Raw genomic sequence first — 15,428 nt, 5'->3', positions numbered from 1 at the left:
CTCTCAGTGGTGCAAGTCTCAGGCTCTGCCAGGTCCTCCTCGCCACCCTCTCAGTGGTGCAAGTCTCAGGCTCTGCCAGGTCCTCCTCGCCATCCTCTCAGTGGTGCAAGTCTCAGGCTCTGTCAGATCTTCCTCACCATCCTCTCAGTGGTGCAAGTCTCAGGCTCTGCCAGGTCTTCCTCACCATCCTCTCAGTGGTGCAAGTCTCAGGCTCTGTCAGATCTTCCTCGCCATCCTCTCAGTGGTGCAAGTCTCAGGCTCTGTCAGGTCTTCCTCACCATCCTCTCAGTGGTGCAAGTCTCAGGCTCTGCCAGGTCTTCCTCACCATCCTCTCAGTGGTGCAAGTCTCAGGCTCTGTCAGATCTTCCTCACCACCCTCTCAGTGGTGCAAGTCTCAGGCTCTGTCAGGTCCTCCTCTACATCTTCTCAGGGCTGGGCGTCTCAGGCTCTGCCAGGTCCTCCTCGCCACCCTCTCAGTGGTGCAAGTCTCAGGCTCTGTCAGGTCCTCCTCTCCATCTTCTCAGGGCTGGGCGTCTCAGGCTCTGCCAGGTCTTCCTCACCATCCTCTCAGTGGTGCAAGTCTCAGGCTCTGTCAGGTCTTCCTCACCATCCTCTCAGTGGTGCAAGTCTCAGGCTCTGCCAGGTCCTCCTCTCCATCCTCTCAGTGGTGCAAGTCTCAGGCTCTGTCAGGTCCTCCTCTCCATCCTCTCAGTGGTGCAAGTCTCAGGCTCTGTCAGGTCCTCCTCTACATCTTCTCAGGGCTGGGCGTCTCAGGCTCTGTCAGGTCCTCCTCTCCATCCTCTCAGTGGTGCAAGTCTCAGGCTCTGTCAGGTCCTCCTCTACATCTTCTCAGGGCTGGGCGTCTCAGGCTCTGCCAGGTCCTCCTCGCCACCCTCTCAGTGGTGCAAGTCTCAGGCTCTGTCAGGTCCTCCTCTACATCTTCTCAGGGCTGGGCGTCTCAGGCTCTGCCAGGTCCTCCTCGCCACCCTCTCAGTGGTGCAAGTCTCAGGCTCTGTCAGGTCCTCCTCTCCATCTTCTCAGGGCTGGGCGTCTCAGGCTCTGCCAGGTCCTCCTCGCCACCCTCTCAGTGGTGCAAGTCTCAGGCTCTGTCAGGTCCTCCTCTCCACCCTCTCAAGGCTGGGTGTCTCAGGCTCTGTCAGGTCCTCCTCTCCATCCTCTCAGGGCTGGGTGTCTCAGGCTCTGCCAGGTCCTCCTCGCCACCCTCTCAGTGGTGCAAGTCTCAGGCTCTGTCAGGTCCTCCTCTACATCTTCTCAGGGCTGGGCGTCTCAGGCTCTGCCAGGTCCTCCTCGCCACCCTCTCAGTGGTGCAAGTCTCAGGCTCTGTCAGGTCCTCCTCTACATCTTCTCAGGGCTGGGCGTCTCAGGCTCTGCCAGGTCCTCCTCGCCACCCTCTCAGTGGTGCAAGTCTCAGGCTCTGTCAGGTCCTCCTCTCCACCCTCTCAAGGCTGGGTGTCTCAGGCTCTGTCAGGTCCTCCTCTCCATCCTCTCAGGGCTGGGTGTCTCAGGCTCTGTCAGGTCCTCCTCTCCATCCTCTCAGGGCTGGGTGTCTCAGGCTCTATCAGATCCTCCTCTCCACCCTCTCAGGGCTGGGTGTCTCAGGCTCTGTCAGGTCCTCCTCTCCATCCTCTCAGGGCTGGGTGTCTCAGGCGCTGTCAGGTCCTCCTCTCCATCCTCTCAGGGCTGGGTGTCTCAGGCTCTATCAGATCCTCCTCTCCACCCTCTCAGGGCTGGGTGTCTCAGACTCTGCACACTCTTGGATTGCATCCTACCAGGCCCCTCCTACCAGGTGACGTGGAGAGGATCTGTATCTGCACAACGTACTCTCACTACTGGTGTACCCCAGGGCTTGGTTTTTGGCCCTCTCCTCTTCTCTCTATACACCAAGTCACTGAGCTCTGTCATATCCTCACATGATCTCTCCTATCGTTGCTATGCGTATGACACTCAACTAATTTTCTCCTTCCCCCCTTCTGACAAGCAGTTGGTGACACGCATCTCTGCGTGTCTGATAGATATCTCATCTTGGATGTCGGCCCACCACCTCAAGCTCAACCTGGACAAGACGGAGCTGCTCTTCCTCCTGGGGGAAGGCCTGCCCGCTCAAAGACCTCTCCATCACGGTTGACGACACCACAGTGTCGCCATTCCAGTGTGCAAAGAACCTTGGCGTGACCCTGGACAACACCCTGTCATTCTCTGCAAACATCAAAGCAGTAACTCGCTCTTGCAGGTCCATGCTCTACAACATCTATAGAGTACGACCCTACCTCACACAGGAAGAGGCACATCCGTAGAGTACGAACCTACCTCACACAGGAAGCGGCACAGGTCCTAATCCAGGCACTTGTCCTCTCCCATCTGGACTACTGCAACTCACTGTTAGCTTGGCTCCCTGCTTGTGCCATCAAACCCCTGCAACTTATCCAGAACTCTGCACCTGCCTGGTGTTCACAATTCCCATGTTCTCTCATGTCACCCCACTCCTCCTCACACTCCACTGGCTTCAAGTCGAAGCTCGTATCCACTACAAGACCATGGTGCTTATTTACGGAACAGCAAGAGAAACTGCCCCTCCCTACTTTCAGGCTACGCTCAAACCCTACACCACAACCCGAGCACTCCGTCCTGCCACCTCTGGTCTATTGGCTCTCCCACCATTACGGGAGGGCAGCTCCCGCTCAGCCCAGTCCAAGCTCTTCTCTATCCTGCCATCCCAATGGTGGAACCAGCTTCCTCCTGAAGCAAGGACTGCAGAGTCCCTCCCCATCTTCCCCCTGAAGCTAGGACAGCAGAGTCCCTCCCCATCTTCCCCCTGAAGCTAGAACAGCAGAGTCCCTCCCCATCTTCTCCCTGAAGCTAGGACAGCAGAGTCCCTCCCCATCTTCCCCCTGAAGCTAGGACAGCAGAGTCCCTCCCCATCTTCCCCCTGAAGCTAGGACAGCAGAGTCCCTCCCCATCTCCCCCCTGAAGCTAGGACAGCCGAGTCCCTGTCCATCTCAGCCCTGAAGCTAGGACAGCAGAGTCCCTCCCCATCTTCCCCCTGAAGCTAGGACAGCAGAGTCCCTCCCCATCTTCCCCCTGAAGCTAGGACAGCAGAGTCCCTCCCCATCTTCCCCCTGAAGCTAGGACAGCAGAGTCCCTACCCATCTTCCCCCTGAAGCTAGGACAGCAGAGTCCCTCCCCATCTTCCGAAAGCACCTGAAACCCTAACTCTTCACTGAGTATCATAAATAATCCCCCTCTAAAAAGCTCTGACTTTGCTGATAACTACTTTATTAAGACAAAGTGTACTTACTCTGCCTGTGATACGTAGTTGTCCCACCTAGCTGTCTGAAGATCAATACACTAACTGTAAGTCTCTCTGGATAAGAGCGTCTACTAAATTACTAAAATCTCCAATGGAAATGAACGTGAGAGAAGAAGAAAGGGAAATGTTGATGTCTCCTCACCTCACTGGTCAAGCCCACAGCTCTGTGTATTTTAACCACGTGTCCCAGCAGGACTGGGTACTGCTGACCCACAACCCTCAGCGTGGGCAGGAAGGGGGCCATGGAGGCGGGGCTAGCCTGTGACACGTACACCAGCGCAGCCAGTAGGGTCTCGTTCAGAGAGGTATCGCCTAGGTAACCAACCAGGGAGGGCACCAGGGGGCTCAGCACCTGGAGGGGGAGAGAGGAAGGAGAGAGGAGGGAGAGAGGAGGGAGAGAGGAGGGGGGAGGGGAGAGAGGAGGGAGGGGGAGAGAGGAGGGAGAGAGGAGGGAGGGGGGAGAGAGGAGGGAGAGAGGAGGGAGGGGGGAGAGAGGAGGGAGAGAGGAGGGAGAGAGGAGGGAGAGAGGAGGGAGGGGGAGAGAGGAGGGAGGGGGGAGAGGGGAGAGAGGGGGGAGAGAGGAGGGAGAGAGGAAGGAGGGGGGAGAGAGGAGGGAGGGGGGAGAGAGGAGGGAGAGAGGAGGGAGGGGGGAGGGAGGGGAGAGAGAGGAGGGAGAGAGGAGGGAGAGAGGAGGGAGGGGGAGAGAGGAAGGAGAGAGGAGGGAGAGAGGAGGGAGAGAGGAGGGGGGAGGGGAGAGAGGAGGGAGGGGGAGAGAGGAGGGAGAGAGGAGGGAGGGGGGAGAGAGGAGGGAGGGGGGAGAGAGGAGGGAGAGAGGAGAGAGGAGGGAGAGAGGAGGGAGAGAGGAGGGAGAGAGGAGGGAGGGGGAGAGAGGAGGGAGGGGGGGAGAGGGGAGGGAGGGGGGGAGAGAGGAGGGAGAGAGGAGGGAGGGGGGGAGAGAGGAGGGAGGGGGGAGAGAGGAGGGAGAGAGGAGGGAGGGGGGAGGGAGGGGAGAGAGAGGAGGGAGAGAGGAGGGAGGGGGGAGAGAGGAGAGAGGGGGGAGAGAGGGTTAGAAAGGAGGGAGGGGGGAGAGAGGGGGAGAGAGGAGGAAGAGAGGAGGGAGGGGGGAGAGAGGAGGGAGAGAGGAGGAAGAGAGGAGGGAGGGGGAGAGAGGAGGGAGAGAGGAGGGAGGGGGGAGAGAGGAGGAAGAGAGGAGGGAGGGGGGAGAGAGGAGGGAGAGAGGAGGAAGAGAGGAGGGAGGGGGAGAGAGGGGGGAGAGAGGAGGGAGGGGGGAGAGAGGAGGGAGAGAGGAGGGAGGGGGAGAGAGGGGGGAGAGAGGAGGGAGGGGGGAGAGAAGAGGGAGAGAGGAGGAGGGGGTAGAGAGGGGGGGAAAGGAGGGAGGGGGGAGAGAGGGGGAGAAAGGAGAGGGGGGAGATTAAACCAGAGACTAGCATTGAGTTTGAAAGATGGAAACAGAACAGAAAGAGGAGGAAGATGAGTAGAGAACAGAAAGAGGAGGAAGATGAGAAACAGAACAGAAAGAGGAGGAAGATGAGTAGAGAACAGAAAGAGGAGGAAGATGAGTAGAGAACAGAAAGAGGAGGAAGATGAGAAAGAGAGCAGAAAGAGGAGGAAGATGAGTAGAGAACAGAAAGAGGAGGAAGATGAGTAGAGAACAGAAAGAGGAGGAAGATGAGAAAGAGAGCAGAAAGAGGAGGAAGATGAGTAGAGAACAGAAAGAGGAGGAAGATGAGTAGAGAACAGAAAGAGGAGGAAGATGAGAAACAGAACAGAAAGAGGAGGAAGATGAGTAGAGAACAGAAAGAGGAGGAAGATGAGAAAGAGAGCAGAAAGAGGAGGAAGATGAGTAGAGAACAGAAAGAGGAGGAAGATGAGTAGAGAACAGAAAGAGGAGGAATATGAGAAAGAGAGCAGAAAGAGGAGGAAGATGAGTAGAGAACAGAAAGTTAAACTGAGGAAGATGAGTAGAGAACAGAAAGTTAAACTGAGGAAGATGAGTAGAGAACAGAAAGTTAAACTGAGGAAGATGAGTAGAGAACAGAAAGTTAAACTGAGGAAGATGAGTAGAGAACAGAAAGTTAAGCTGAGGAAGAAAAGTAGAGAACAGAAAGTTAAAAGAGGAGGAGGATGAGAAAGAGAAGTGTTGGTAGAATGGGTTGAGATGAGTTGAGATGAAGAGAGGAGAGAAAGAGAGAGAAAGAGCAGAGTTGAGATGGAGAGAGAGAGAGAAAGAGCATTGTTGAGATGGAGAGAGAGAGAGAGAGAGAGAGAGAGAGAGAGAGAGAGAGAGAGAATTGTTGAGATGGAGAGAGAGAGAGAGAGCAGAGTTGAGATGGAGAGAGAGAGAGAGAGGCCTGGTGGTGACAGCAGTCCTAAGATCACTAAGATCTAAAACAGGACATCAGGCAAGACTGTTGAGAGGTCTGGGAGGAACACAGAAGAAAGAAGGGATCTGAGGGGAATTGAAAAGGAAGAGGGAACAGAGAAGAGGGGTGAAGCCTGAATATCATTACGTTCGCATGGAGACCTTAACCATCAAAGACATGGACACATACAGATACACACAGTGACGATGCGTCACGAGAGGCAGGTTGAGCGGAGCCCCACCAATACCCAGCATGCAATTCTGGTATTTCATGTCACAACAACATATTGTATCAGTTAACAAACAATTTGTATTTTTTATTTTTTATTGTTTGATCTAATACGCGTATGTGGTCGTATATCCATTGTTTTGGGACATTTTCGTTGAGTAAGTGATTGAGTAAGTCAGCCTTGCTCTGTGTTTTCTGTTGAGGAGGGGCAGACAGAGAAAGTACAGTGAGTGGGCGTCGTCGATCTTCTCTGGTTGCGCATGATTGGTTCATGGTACTGTCGCTCTTGGGGACACGACGTCAGCACAGCACCTGCTGGGAGAGATGGCCAGCAAAAGCCCCTCTTCGGTGCTCTCAGATAAATCAACCAACGTCTTGAGCCCAAGTAACTTTGATTGGACTGATGTGTCAACTTCGTAGCTAGCTAGTTGTCACTGTTACCACGTCTTCAAGCTAGGTCGATTAGCTAGCTGAAACATGTCGACTAGTTTAGCTATATCCTGGCACTGTTACCACGTCTTCAAGCTAGGTCGATTAGCTAGCTGAAACATGTCGACTAGCTTAGCTATATCCTGGCAAATCCTTTTCAAACGTAGCATTATTAAGGAACTGTAGACATAAAACGTCTCGGTGTTCATTAGCCATCTAAACTTTCAAATATAGCAAGCTGGAAAAGAGGATTCACGTCGAATGGTTGGTTGGTGGATCACGGAGCAGTGGCTAACATCTGTTTTGAGGTCGGCTAGCTAATATTGTTGATGTTTGATGGAAGACTGTAATACACATGGAACCACATGTAGAAGAAGGGTTAGTTATAAATATATCGTATTTGATGGAAGCGCAACTGTGAGTTAACCCCATCAATATTTTCACCTTAAAATCGCCACGGGACACACGCAAGCACGCACACACACACAGTGCATGCACACACACACACACACACACACACAGTGCACGCACACACACACACACAGTGCACGCACGCACACACACACACACAGTGCACGCACACACACATACAGGGCACGCACACACACACACACAGTGCACGCACACACACACACAGTGCAGGCACACACGCACACACACACACACACACACACAGTGCACACACAGACACACACACACACAGTGCACGCACACACACACACACACACACACACAGTGCAGGCACACACACACACACACACACACACACACACACACACACACACACACACACACACACACACACACACACACACACACACACAGTGCACACACACACAGACACAGTGCACGCACACACCAGTCTTTGAAGAGTTATGACCTTTCCACAAGCTCTGTCGCTCTGACTGACTGACCCCTGTCTTACCTGGTCGGTGAGAAACATGATGTCTTTTAGTCAGGGGGTCAGGGGGTCAGGGGGTGATCCTGGGGTGATGAACAGCCTTGCTGTGAGACTCACTGGCTATATTCAATCCCCTTTACTACCACCTCATTCCCTGTCCTGGCCAGACCACCATCCCCCCAATACCACCATCACCCCAATACCACCATCACCCCAATACCACCATCACCAAAATACCACCATCACCCCAATACCACCATCACCACAATACCACCATCACCCTAATACCACCATCCCCCCAATACCACCATCACCCCAATACCACCATCACCAAAATACCACCATCACCACAATACCACCATCACCCCAATACCACCATCACCCCAATACCACCATCACCCCAATACCACCATCACCCTAATACCACCATCCCCCCAATACCACCATCACGCCAATACCACCATCACCAAAATACCACCATCACCCCAATACCACCATCACCACAATACCACCATCACCACAATACCACCATCACCCCAATACCACCATCACCCCAATACCATCATCACCACAATACCACCATCACCCCAATGCCACCATCACCCCAATACCACCATCACCATCATCACCACAATACCACCATCACACCAATACCACCATCACCACAATACCACCATCACCCCAATACCACCATCACCCCAATAACACCATCACCAAAATACCATCATCAACACAATACCACCATCACCACAATACCACCATCACCATCATCACCACAATGCCACCATCACCCCAATACCATCATCACCACAATACCACCATCACCATCATCACCACAATGCCACCATCACCCCAATACCACCATCACCACAATACCACCATCACCACAATACCACCATCACCCCAATACCACCATCACCCCAATACCATCATCACCACAATACCACCATCACCATCATCACCACAATGCCACCATCACCCCAATACCACCATCACCACAATACCACCATCACCACAATACCACCATCACCCCAATACCACCATCACCCCAATACCACCATCACCACAATACCACCATCACCACAATACCACCACCACCCCGATACCACCATCACCCCAATGCCACCATCACCCTAATACCACCATCCCCCCAATACCACCATCACCCCAATACCACCATCACCCCAATACCACCATCACCCTAACACCACCATCACCCCAATACCACCATCACCCCAATACCACCATCACCCCAATACCACCATCACCCTAACACCACCATCACCCCAATACCACCATCACCCCAATACCACCATCACCCCAATACCACCATCACCCCAATACCACCATCACCCCAATACCACCATCACCAGAATACCACCATCACCCAAATACCACCATCACCACAATACCACCATCACCCCAATACCACCATCACCCCAATACCACCATCACCCTAATACCAACATCACCACAATACCACCATCACCCCAATACCACCATCACCCCAATATCACCATCACCCTAATACCACCATCACCCCAATACCACTATCACCACCATCACCCCAATATCACCATCACTCCAATACCACCATCACCCCAATACCACCATCACCCCAATACCACCATCACCCCAATACCACCATCACCCTAAAACCACCATCACCACAATACCACCATCACCCCAATACCACCATCACCCCAATACCACCATCACCCCAATACCACCATCACCCTAATACCACCATCACCCCAATACCACTATCACCACCATCACCCCAATACCACCATCACCACAATACCACCATCACCACAATACCACCATCACCCTAATACCACCATCACCCCAATACCACCATCACCCTAATACCACCATCACCACAATACCACCATCACCCCAATACCACCATCACCCCAATACCACCATAACCATCATCACCACAATACCACCATCACCCCAATACCACCATCACCACAATACCACCATCACCATAATACCACCATCACCCCAATACCACCATCACCACAATACCACCATCACCCCAATACCACCATCACCACAATACCACCATCACCCTAATACCACCATCACCACAATACCACCAACACCCCAATACCACCATCACCATAATACCACCACCACCCCGATACCACCATCACCCCAATGCCACCATCACCCCAATACCACCCCAATACCACCATCACCACAATACCACCATCACCCAAATACCACCATCACCCCAATACCACCATCACCCCAATACCACCATCACCACAATACCAGCATCACCCCAATACCACCATCACCACAATACCACCATCACCCCAATACCACCATCACCCCAATACCACCATCACCACAATACCACCATCACCCCAATACCACCATCACCACAATACCACCATCACCCCAATACCACCATCACCCCAATACCACCATCACCACAATACCACCATCACCCCAATACCACCATCACCACAATACCACCATCACCACAATACCACCATCACCCCAATGCCACCATCACCACAATGCCACCATCACCACAATACCACCATCACCCCAATACCACCATCACCCCAATACCACCATCACCACAATACCACCATCACCCCAATACCACCATCACCCCAATACCACCATCACCCTAATACCACCATCACCACAATACCACCATCACCCCAATACCACCATCCCCGTAATACCACCATCACCCCAATACCACCATCACCACAATACCACCATTACCCCAATACCACCATCACCACAAAAAAACACCATCACCCTAATACCACCATCACCACAATACCACCATCACCCCAATACCACCATCACCATAGTACCACCACCACCCCGATACCACCATCACCCCAATACCACCATCACCCCAATACCACCATAACCATCATCACCCCAATACCACCATCACCCCAATACCACCCTCACCCTAATACCACCATCACCACAATACCACCATCACCCCAATACCACCATCACCCCAATACCACCATCACCCTAATACCACCATCACCCCAATACCACCATCACCCTAATACCACCATCACCCTAACACCACCATCACCACAATACCACCATCACCACAATACCACCATCACCCTAATACCACCATCACCACAATACCACCATCACCACAATACCACAATCACCCTAATACCACCATCACCACAATACCACCATCACCACAATACCACCATCACCCCAATACCACCATCACCCCAATACCACCATCACCCTAATACCAACATCACCACAATACCACCATCACCCCAATACCACCATCACCCCAATACCACCATCACCCTAATACCACCATCACCCCAATACCACTATCACCACCATCACCCCAATATCACCATCACCCCAATACCAGCATCACCCCAATATCACCATCACCCCAATACCGCCATCACCCCAATACCACCATCACCCTAATACCACCATCACCACAATACCACCATCACCACAATACCACCATCACCCCAATACCACCATCACCCCAATACCACCATCACCCTAATACCACCATCACCCCAATACCACTATCACCACCATCACCCCAATACCACCATCACCACAATACCACCATCACCACAATACCACCATCACCCTAATACCACCATCACCCCAATACCACCATCACCCTAATACCACCATCACCACAATACCACCATCACCCCAATACCACCATCACCCCAATACCACCATAACCATCATCACCACAATACCACCATCACCCCAATACCACCATCACCACAATACCACCATCACCGTAATACCACCATCACCCCAATACCACCATCACCACAATACCACCATCACCCCAATACCACCATCACCACAATACCACCATAACCCTAATACCACCATCACCACAATACCACCATCACCCCAATACCACCATCACCATAGTACCACCACCACCCCGATACCACCATCACCCCAATGCCACCATCACCCCAATACCACCATCACCACAATACCACCATCACCCAAATACCACCATCATCCCAATACCACCATCACCCCAATACCACCATCACCACAATACCAGCATCACCCCAATACCACCATCACCACAATACCACCATCACCCCAATACCACCATCACCCCAATACCACCATCACCCCAATACCACCATCACCCCAATACCACCATCACCACAATACCACCATCACCCCAATACCACCATCACCCCAATACCACCATCACCACAATACCACCATCACCCCAATACAACCATCACCACAATACCACCATCACCACAATACCACCATCACCCCAATGCCACCATCACCACAATGCCACCATCACCACAATACCACCATCACCCCAATACCACCATCACCCCAATACCACCATCACCCCAATACCACCATCACCCCAATACCACCATCACCCCAATACCACCATCACCCCAATACCACCATCACCCTAATACCACCATCACCACAATACCACCATCACCCCAATACCACCATCACCCCAATACCACCATCACCCTAATACCACCATCACCCCAATACCACTATCACCACCATCACCCCAATACCACCATCACCCCAATACCACCATCACCACAATACCACCATCACCCTAATACCACCATCACCGCAATACCACCATCACCCCAATACCACCATCACCCCAATACCACCATAACCATCATCACCACAATACCACCATCACCCCAATACCACCATCACCCCAATACCACCATCACCCTAATACCACCATCACCACAATACCACCATCACCCCAATACCACCATCACCCCAATACCACCATCACCCTAATACCACCATCACCCCAATACCACCATCACCCTAATACCACCATCACCCTAATACCACCATCACCACAATACCACCATCACCACAATACCACCATCACCCTAATACCACCATCACCATAATACCACCATCACCCCAATACCACCATCACCCCAATACCACCATCACCCTAATACCACCATCACCCTAATACCACCATCACCCTAATACCACCATCACCCTAATACCACCATCACCCTAATACCACCATCACACAGATTTCACTCCAACATTCCAATATGGCTGCCACAATACCATTAATATATACATGTTTTAAATGAGAGATGACATCTTTCAGATGAGTGTACTGTTCTTATTTCTGTGTACTTCAACTACGTTTAGGAATCCAATGCCCTAATTATACTCACCTGGGTCTGGATGCAGAAAAGGCTTCAGACTGCTTGGAAAAACACCAAGCACTCCAAGTCGCCACTTTATGGACCAATGGGGCGACTGGAAGAGAATCCAACCCCTGGCCTCTGACCCTCTCCCTACAACCTGCCCCCACTGTTGTACAACCTGCCCCCACTGTGGTACAACCTGCCCCCACTATGGTACAACCTGCCCCCACTGTGGTACAACCTGCCCCCACTGTGGTCAACCTGCCCCCACTGTGGTACAACCTGCCCCCACTGTGGTACAACATGCCCCCACTGTGGTGTAACATGCCCCCACTGTGGTACAACCTGCCCCCACTGTGGTACAACCTGCCCCCACTGTGGTACAACATGCCCCCACTGTGGTGTAACATGCCCCCACTGTGGTACAACCTGCCCCCACTGTGGTACAACCTGCCCCCACTGTGGTACAACATGCCCCCACTGTGGTACAACCTGCCCCCACTGTGGTACAACATGCCCCCACTGTGTTACAACATGCCCCCACTGTGGTACAACATGCCCCCACTGTGGTACAACCTGCCCCCACTGTGGTACAACCTGCCCCCACTGTGGTACAACCTGCCCCCACTGTGGTACAACCTGCCCCCACTGTGGTACAACATGCCCCCACTGTGTTACAACATGCCCCCACTGTGGTACAACATGCCCCCACTGTGGTACAACCTGCCCCCACTGTGGTACAACCTGCCCCCACTGTGGTACAACCTGCCCCCACTGTGGTACAACCTGCCCCCACTGTGGTACAACATGCCCCCACTGTGGTACAACATGCCCCCACTGTGGTCAACCTGCCCCCACTATGGTACAACCTGCCCCCACTGTGGTACAACATGCCCCCACTGTGGTACAACCTGCCCCCACTGTGGTACAACCTGCCCCCACTGTGGTACAACATGCCCCCACTGTGGTACAACCTGCCCCCACTGTGGTACAACCTGCCCCCACTGTGGTCAACCTGTACCCTCCTCATCCTAGACCCCACTCTCTGGAGTGCAGCACAGTGTTAATTCACCCATTACCCTCCTCATCCTAGACCCCACTCTCTGGAGTGCAGCACAGTGTTAATTCACCCATGTATGAATTCTGGACTTTCTCATGACTAATGTGTTGTCATGACTAATGTGTTGTCATGACTCATGTGTTCTCAAGACTAATGTGTTCTCATGACTAATGTGTTCTCATGACTAATGTGTTCTCATGACTAATGTGTTCTCTGAATGCGCTCCATTCCTCCAGCATCGGTTGCCATTTTGCCAGGGGTTTGTTACAGGCAAGTCACTCACACACACGCTCATAAAATGACACACACACACACACACACACACACACACACACAGGCACGCACTGAGTAATCGCACACATACCTGTGGCTGTTGTTCGGCGACCATCTGGATCAGCCTCAGCAGGTGTTGTTGCTCCGGTGACTCGAGCTGTGACATCATGGCCGTCAGGTTGCCTAGGTGACGATGGATGGCATGGGGCAGTTTGGGGTAGACGGACGGCAGCACGCGTAGGAGCATGTGGTTACCTAGACGACACGACAAGAGACAGGGTCCAGGTAAAACTATGTTTGTGACAACAGATTCAAGGTCTCACAGATTCAAGGTCTCACAGATTCAAGGTCTCACAGATTCAAGGTCTCACAGATTCACGGTCTCACAGATTCCAGGTCTCACAGATTCAAGGTCTCACAGATTCCAGGTCTCACAGATTCAAGGTCTCACAGATTCAAGGTCTCACAGATTCAAGGTCTCACCAATATTCCTTCCCTGACGTTCATCCTTCAGGAAGAACGTAAAATGTTGCTGTAGAAATGGAAGAAAATAGACATGTGTACCAGAAACATTCAATATTTCCCAAGAGACATATCTAATATCTCACGCATCTGAACAATGACTTTGTCTTCAAGTACTATCTTTATTCCTTATGACATTACATGAACACAAACAATGACTTTTTTGTTAAATTCGTAGCTTTTTCAATAAAGTCGTTTTGGATTGATTTATGTCCCCACAGTAAAAGGCTGGATTTAATAGAATGAGTGAACCTGTGGGGTAAACCTGGTCATGATTTACTCTATCGGGGGTAAAACTATGTGACGTTCCTACAGAATGACTCTGTCCTCCTAATCAAAGGCCTATGTTGTTGTTGATGTTCTTCTTGTTGTTGTTGATGATGTTGTTTGTGTTCTTTTCCTTTGTTTTCGGGTTTAATCAATGTAATTATTTCATTTTATTTTAAATGTCAAACCACATCATCTGCAGGACATATGGCATTAGTGAGACCGAGAGAGAAAGAGTGAGAAAGAGAGAGACAACGAGAGAGAAAGAAAGAAAGAAAGAAAGAGGGGGTAGAGAACAATAGAGAGAGATTGAGAGAGAGAGAGAGAGAGAGAGAGATGGAGAAAGAGAGATTGAGAGAGAGAGAGAGAGAGAGAGAGAGAGAGAGATGGAGAAAGAGAGAGTGAGAGAGAGAGATTGAGAGAGAGAGAGAGAGAGAGAGAGAGAGAGAGAGAGAGAGAGAGAGAAAGAGAGAGAGAGAAAGAGAGAGTGAGAGAGAGAGAGAGAGAGAGAGAGAGAGTGAGAGAGAGAGAGATGGAGAAAGAGAGATTGAGAGAGAGAGAGAGAGAGAGAGAGAGAGAGAGAGAGATGGAGAAAGAGAGAGTGAGAGAGAGAGATTGAGAGAGAGAGAGAGAGAGAGAGAGAGAGAGAGAGAGAGAGAGTGAGAGAGACAGAGAGAGAGTGAGAGAGATAGAGAGATCGAGAGAGAGAATTCAGAATGTAGAATTCCGCAAAAATATCCTCCGTGTACAACGTAGAACACCAAATAATGCATGCAGAGCAGAATTAGGCCGATACCCACTAATTATCAAAATCCAGAAAAGAGCCATTACATTTTACAAC

General features: G+C 51.7%; 1 protein-coding gene across 3 annotated transcripts in view; it reads right to left on the bottom strand.

Moving 5' to 3' along the window:
• Nucleotides 1-15,428, bottom strand: part of LOC110503413 (ventricular zone-expressed PH domain-containing protein) — a 195,402-nt gene that overhangs the window by 89,499 nt on the left and 90,475 nt on the right. For 2 of the 3 annotated variants that reach the window (XM_036962011.1, XM_036962012.1), the window contains exons 5-6: nt 13,890-14,053; nt 3,471-3,680 (exon numbers count right to left, since the gene is read on the bottom strand). In XM_036962011.1, the coding sequence (XP_036817906.1) occupies nt 3,471-3,680; nt 13,890-14,053 (374 nt within the window). Of the gene's footprint in view, nt 1-3,470; nt 3,681-5,632; nt 5,799-13,889; nt 14,054-15,428 lie in introns of those variants that run through there. The other variant, XM_036962013.1, reaches the window with a different exon arrangement.

Source organism: Oncorhynchus mykiss, chromosome 24 (assembly GCF_013265735.2).
Source record: "Oncorhynchus mykiss isolate Arlee chromosome 24, USDA_OmykA_1.1, whole genome shotgun sequence".
Taxonomy (NCBI): domain Eukaryota; kingdom Metazoa; phylum Chordata; class Actinopteri; order Salmoniformes; family Salmonidae; genus Oncorhynchus; species Oncorhynchus mykiss.
The sequence above is the reverse complement of the archived record's forward strand: the minus strand, read 5'-3'. Positions and strand labels throughout refer to the sequence as shown.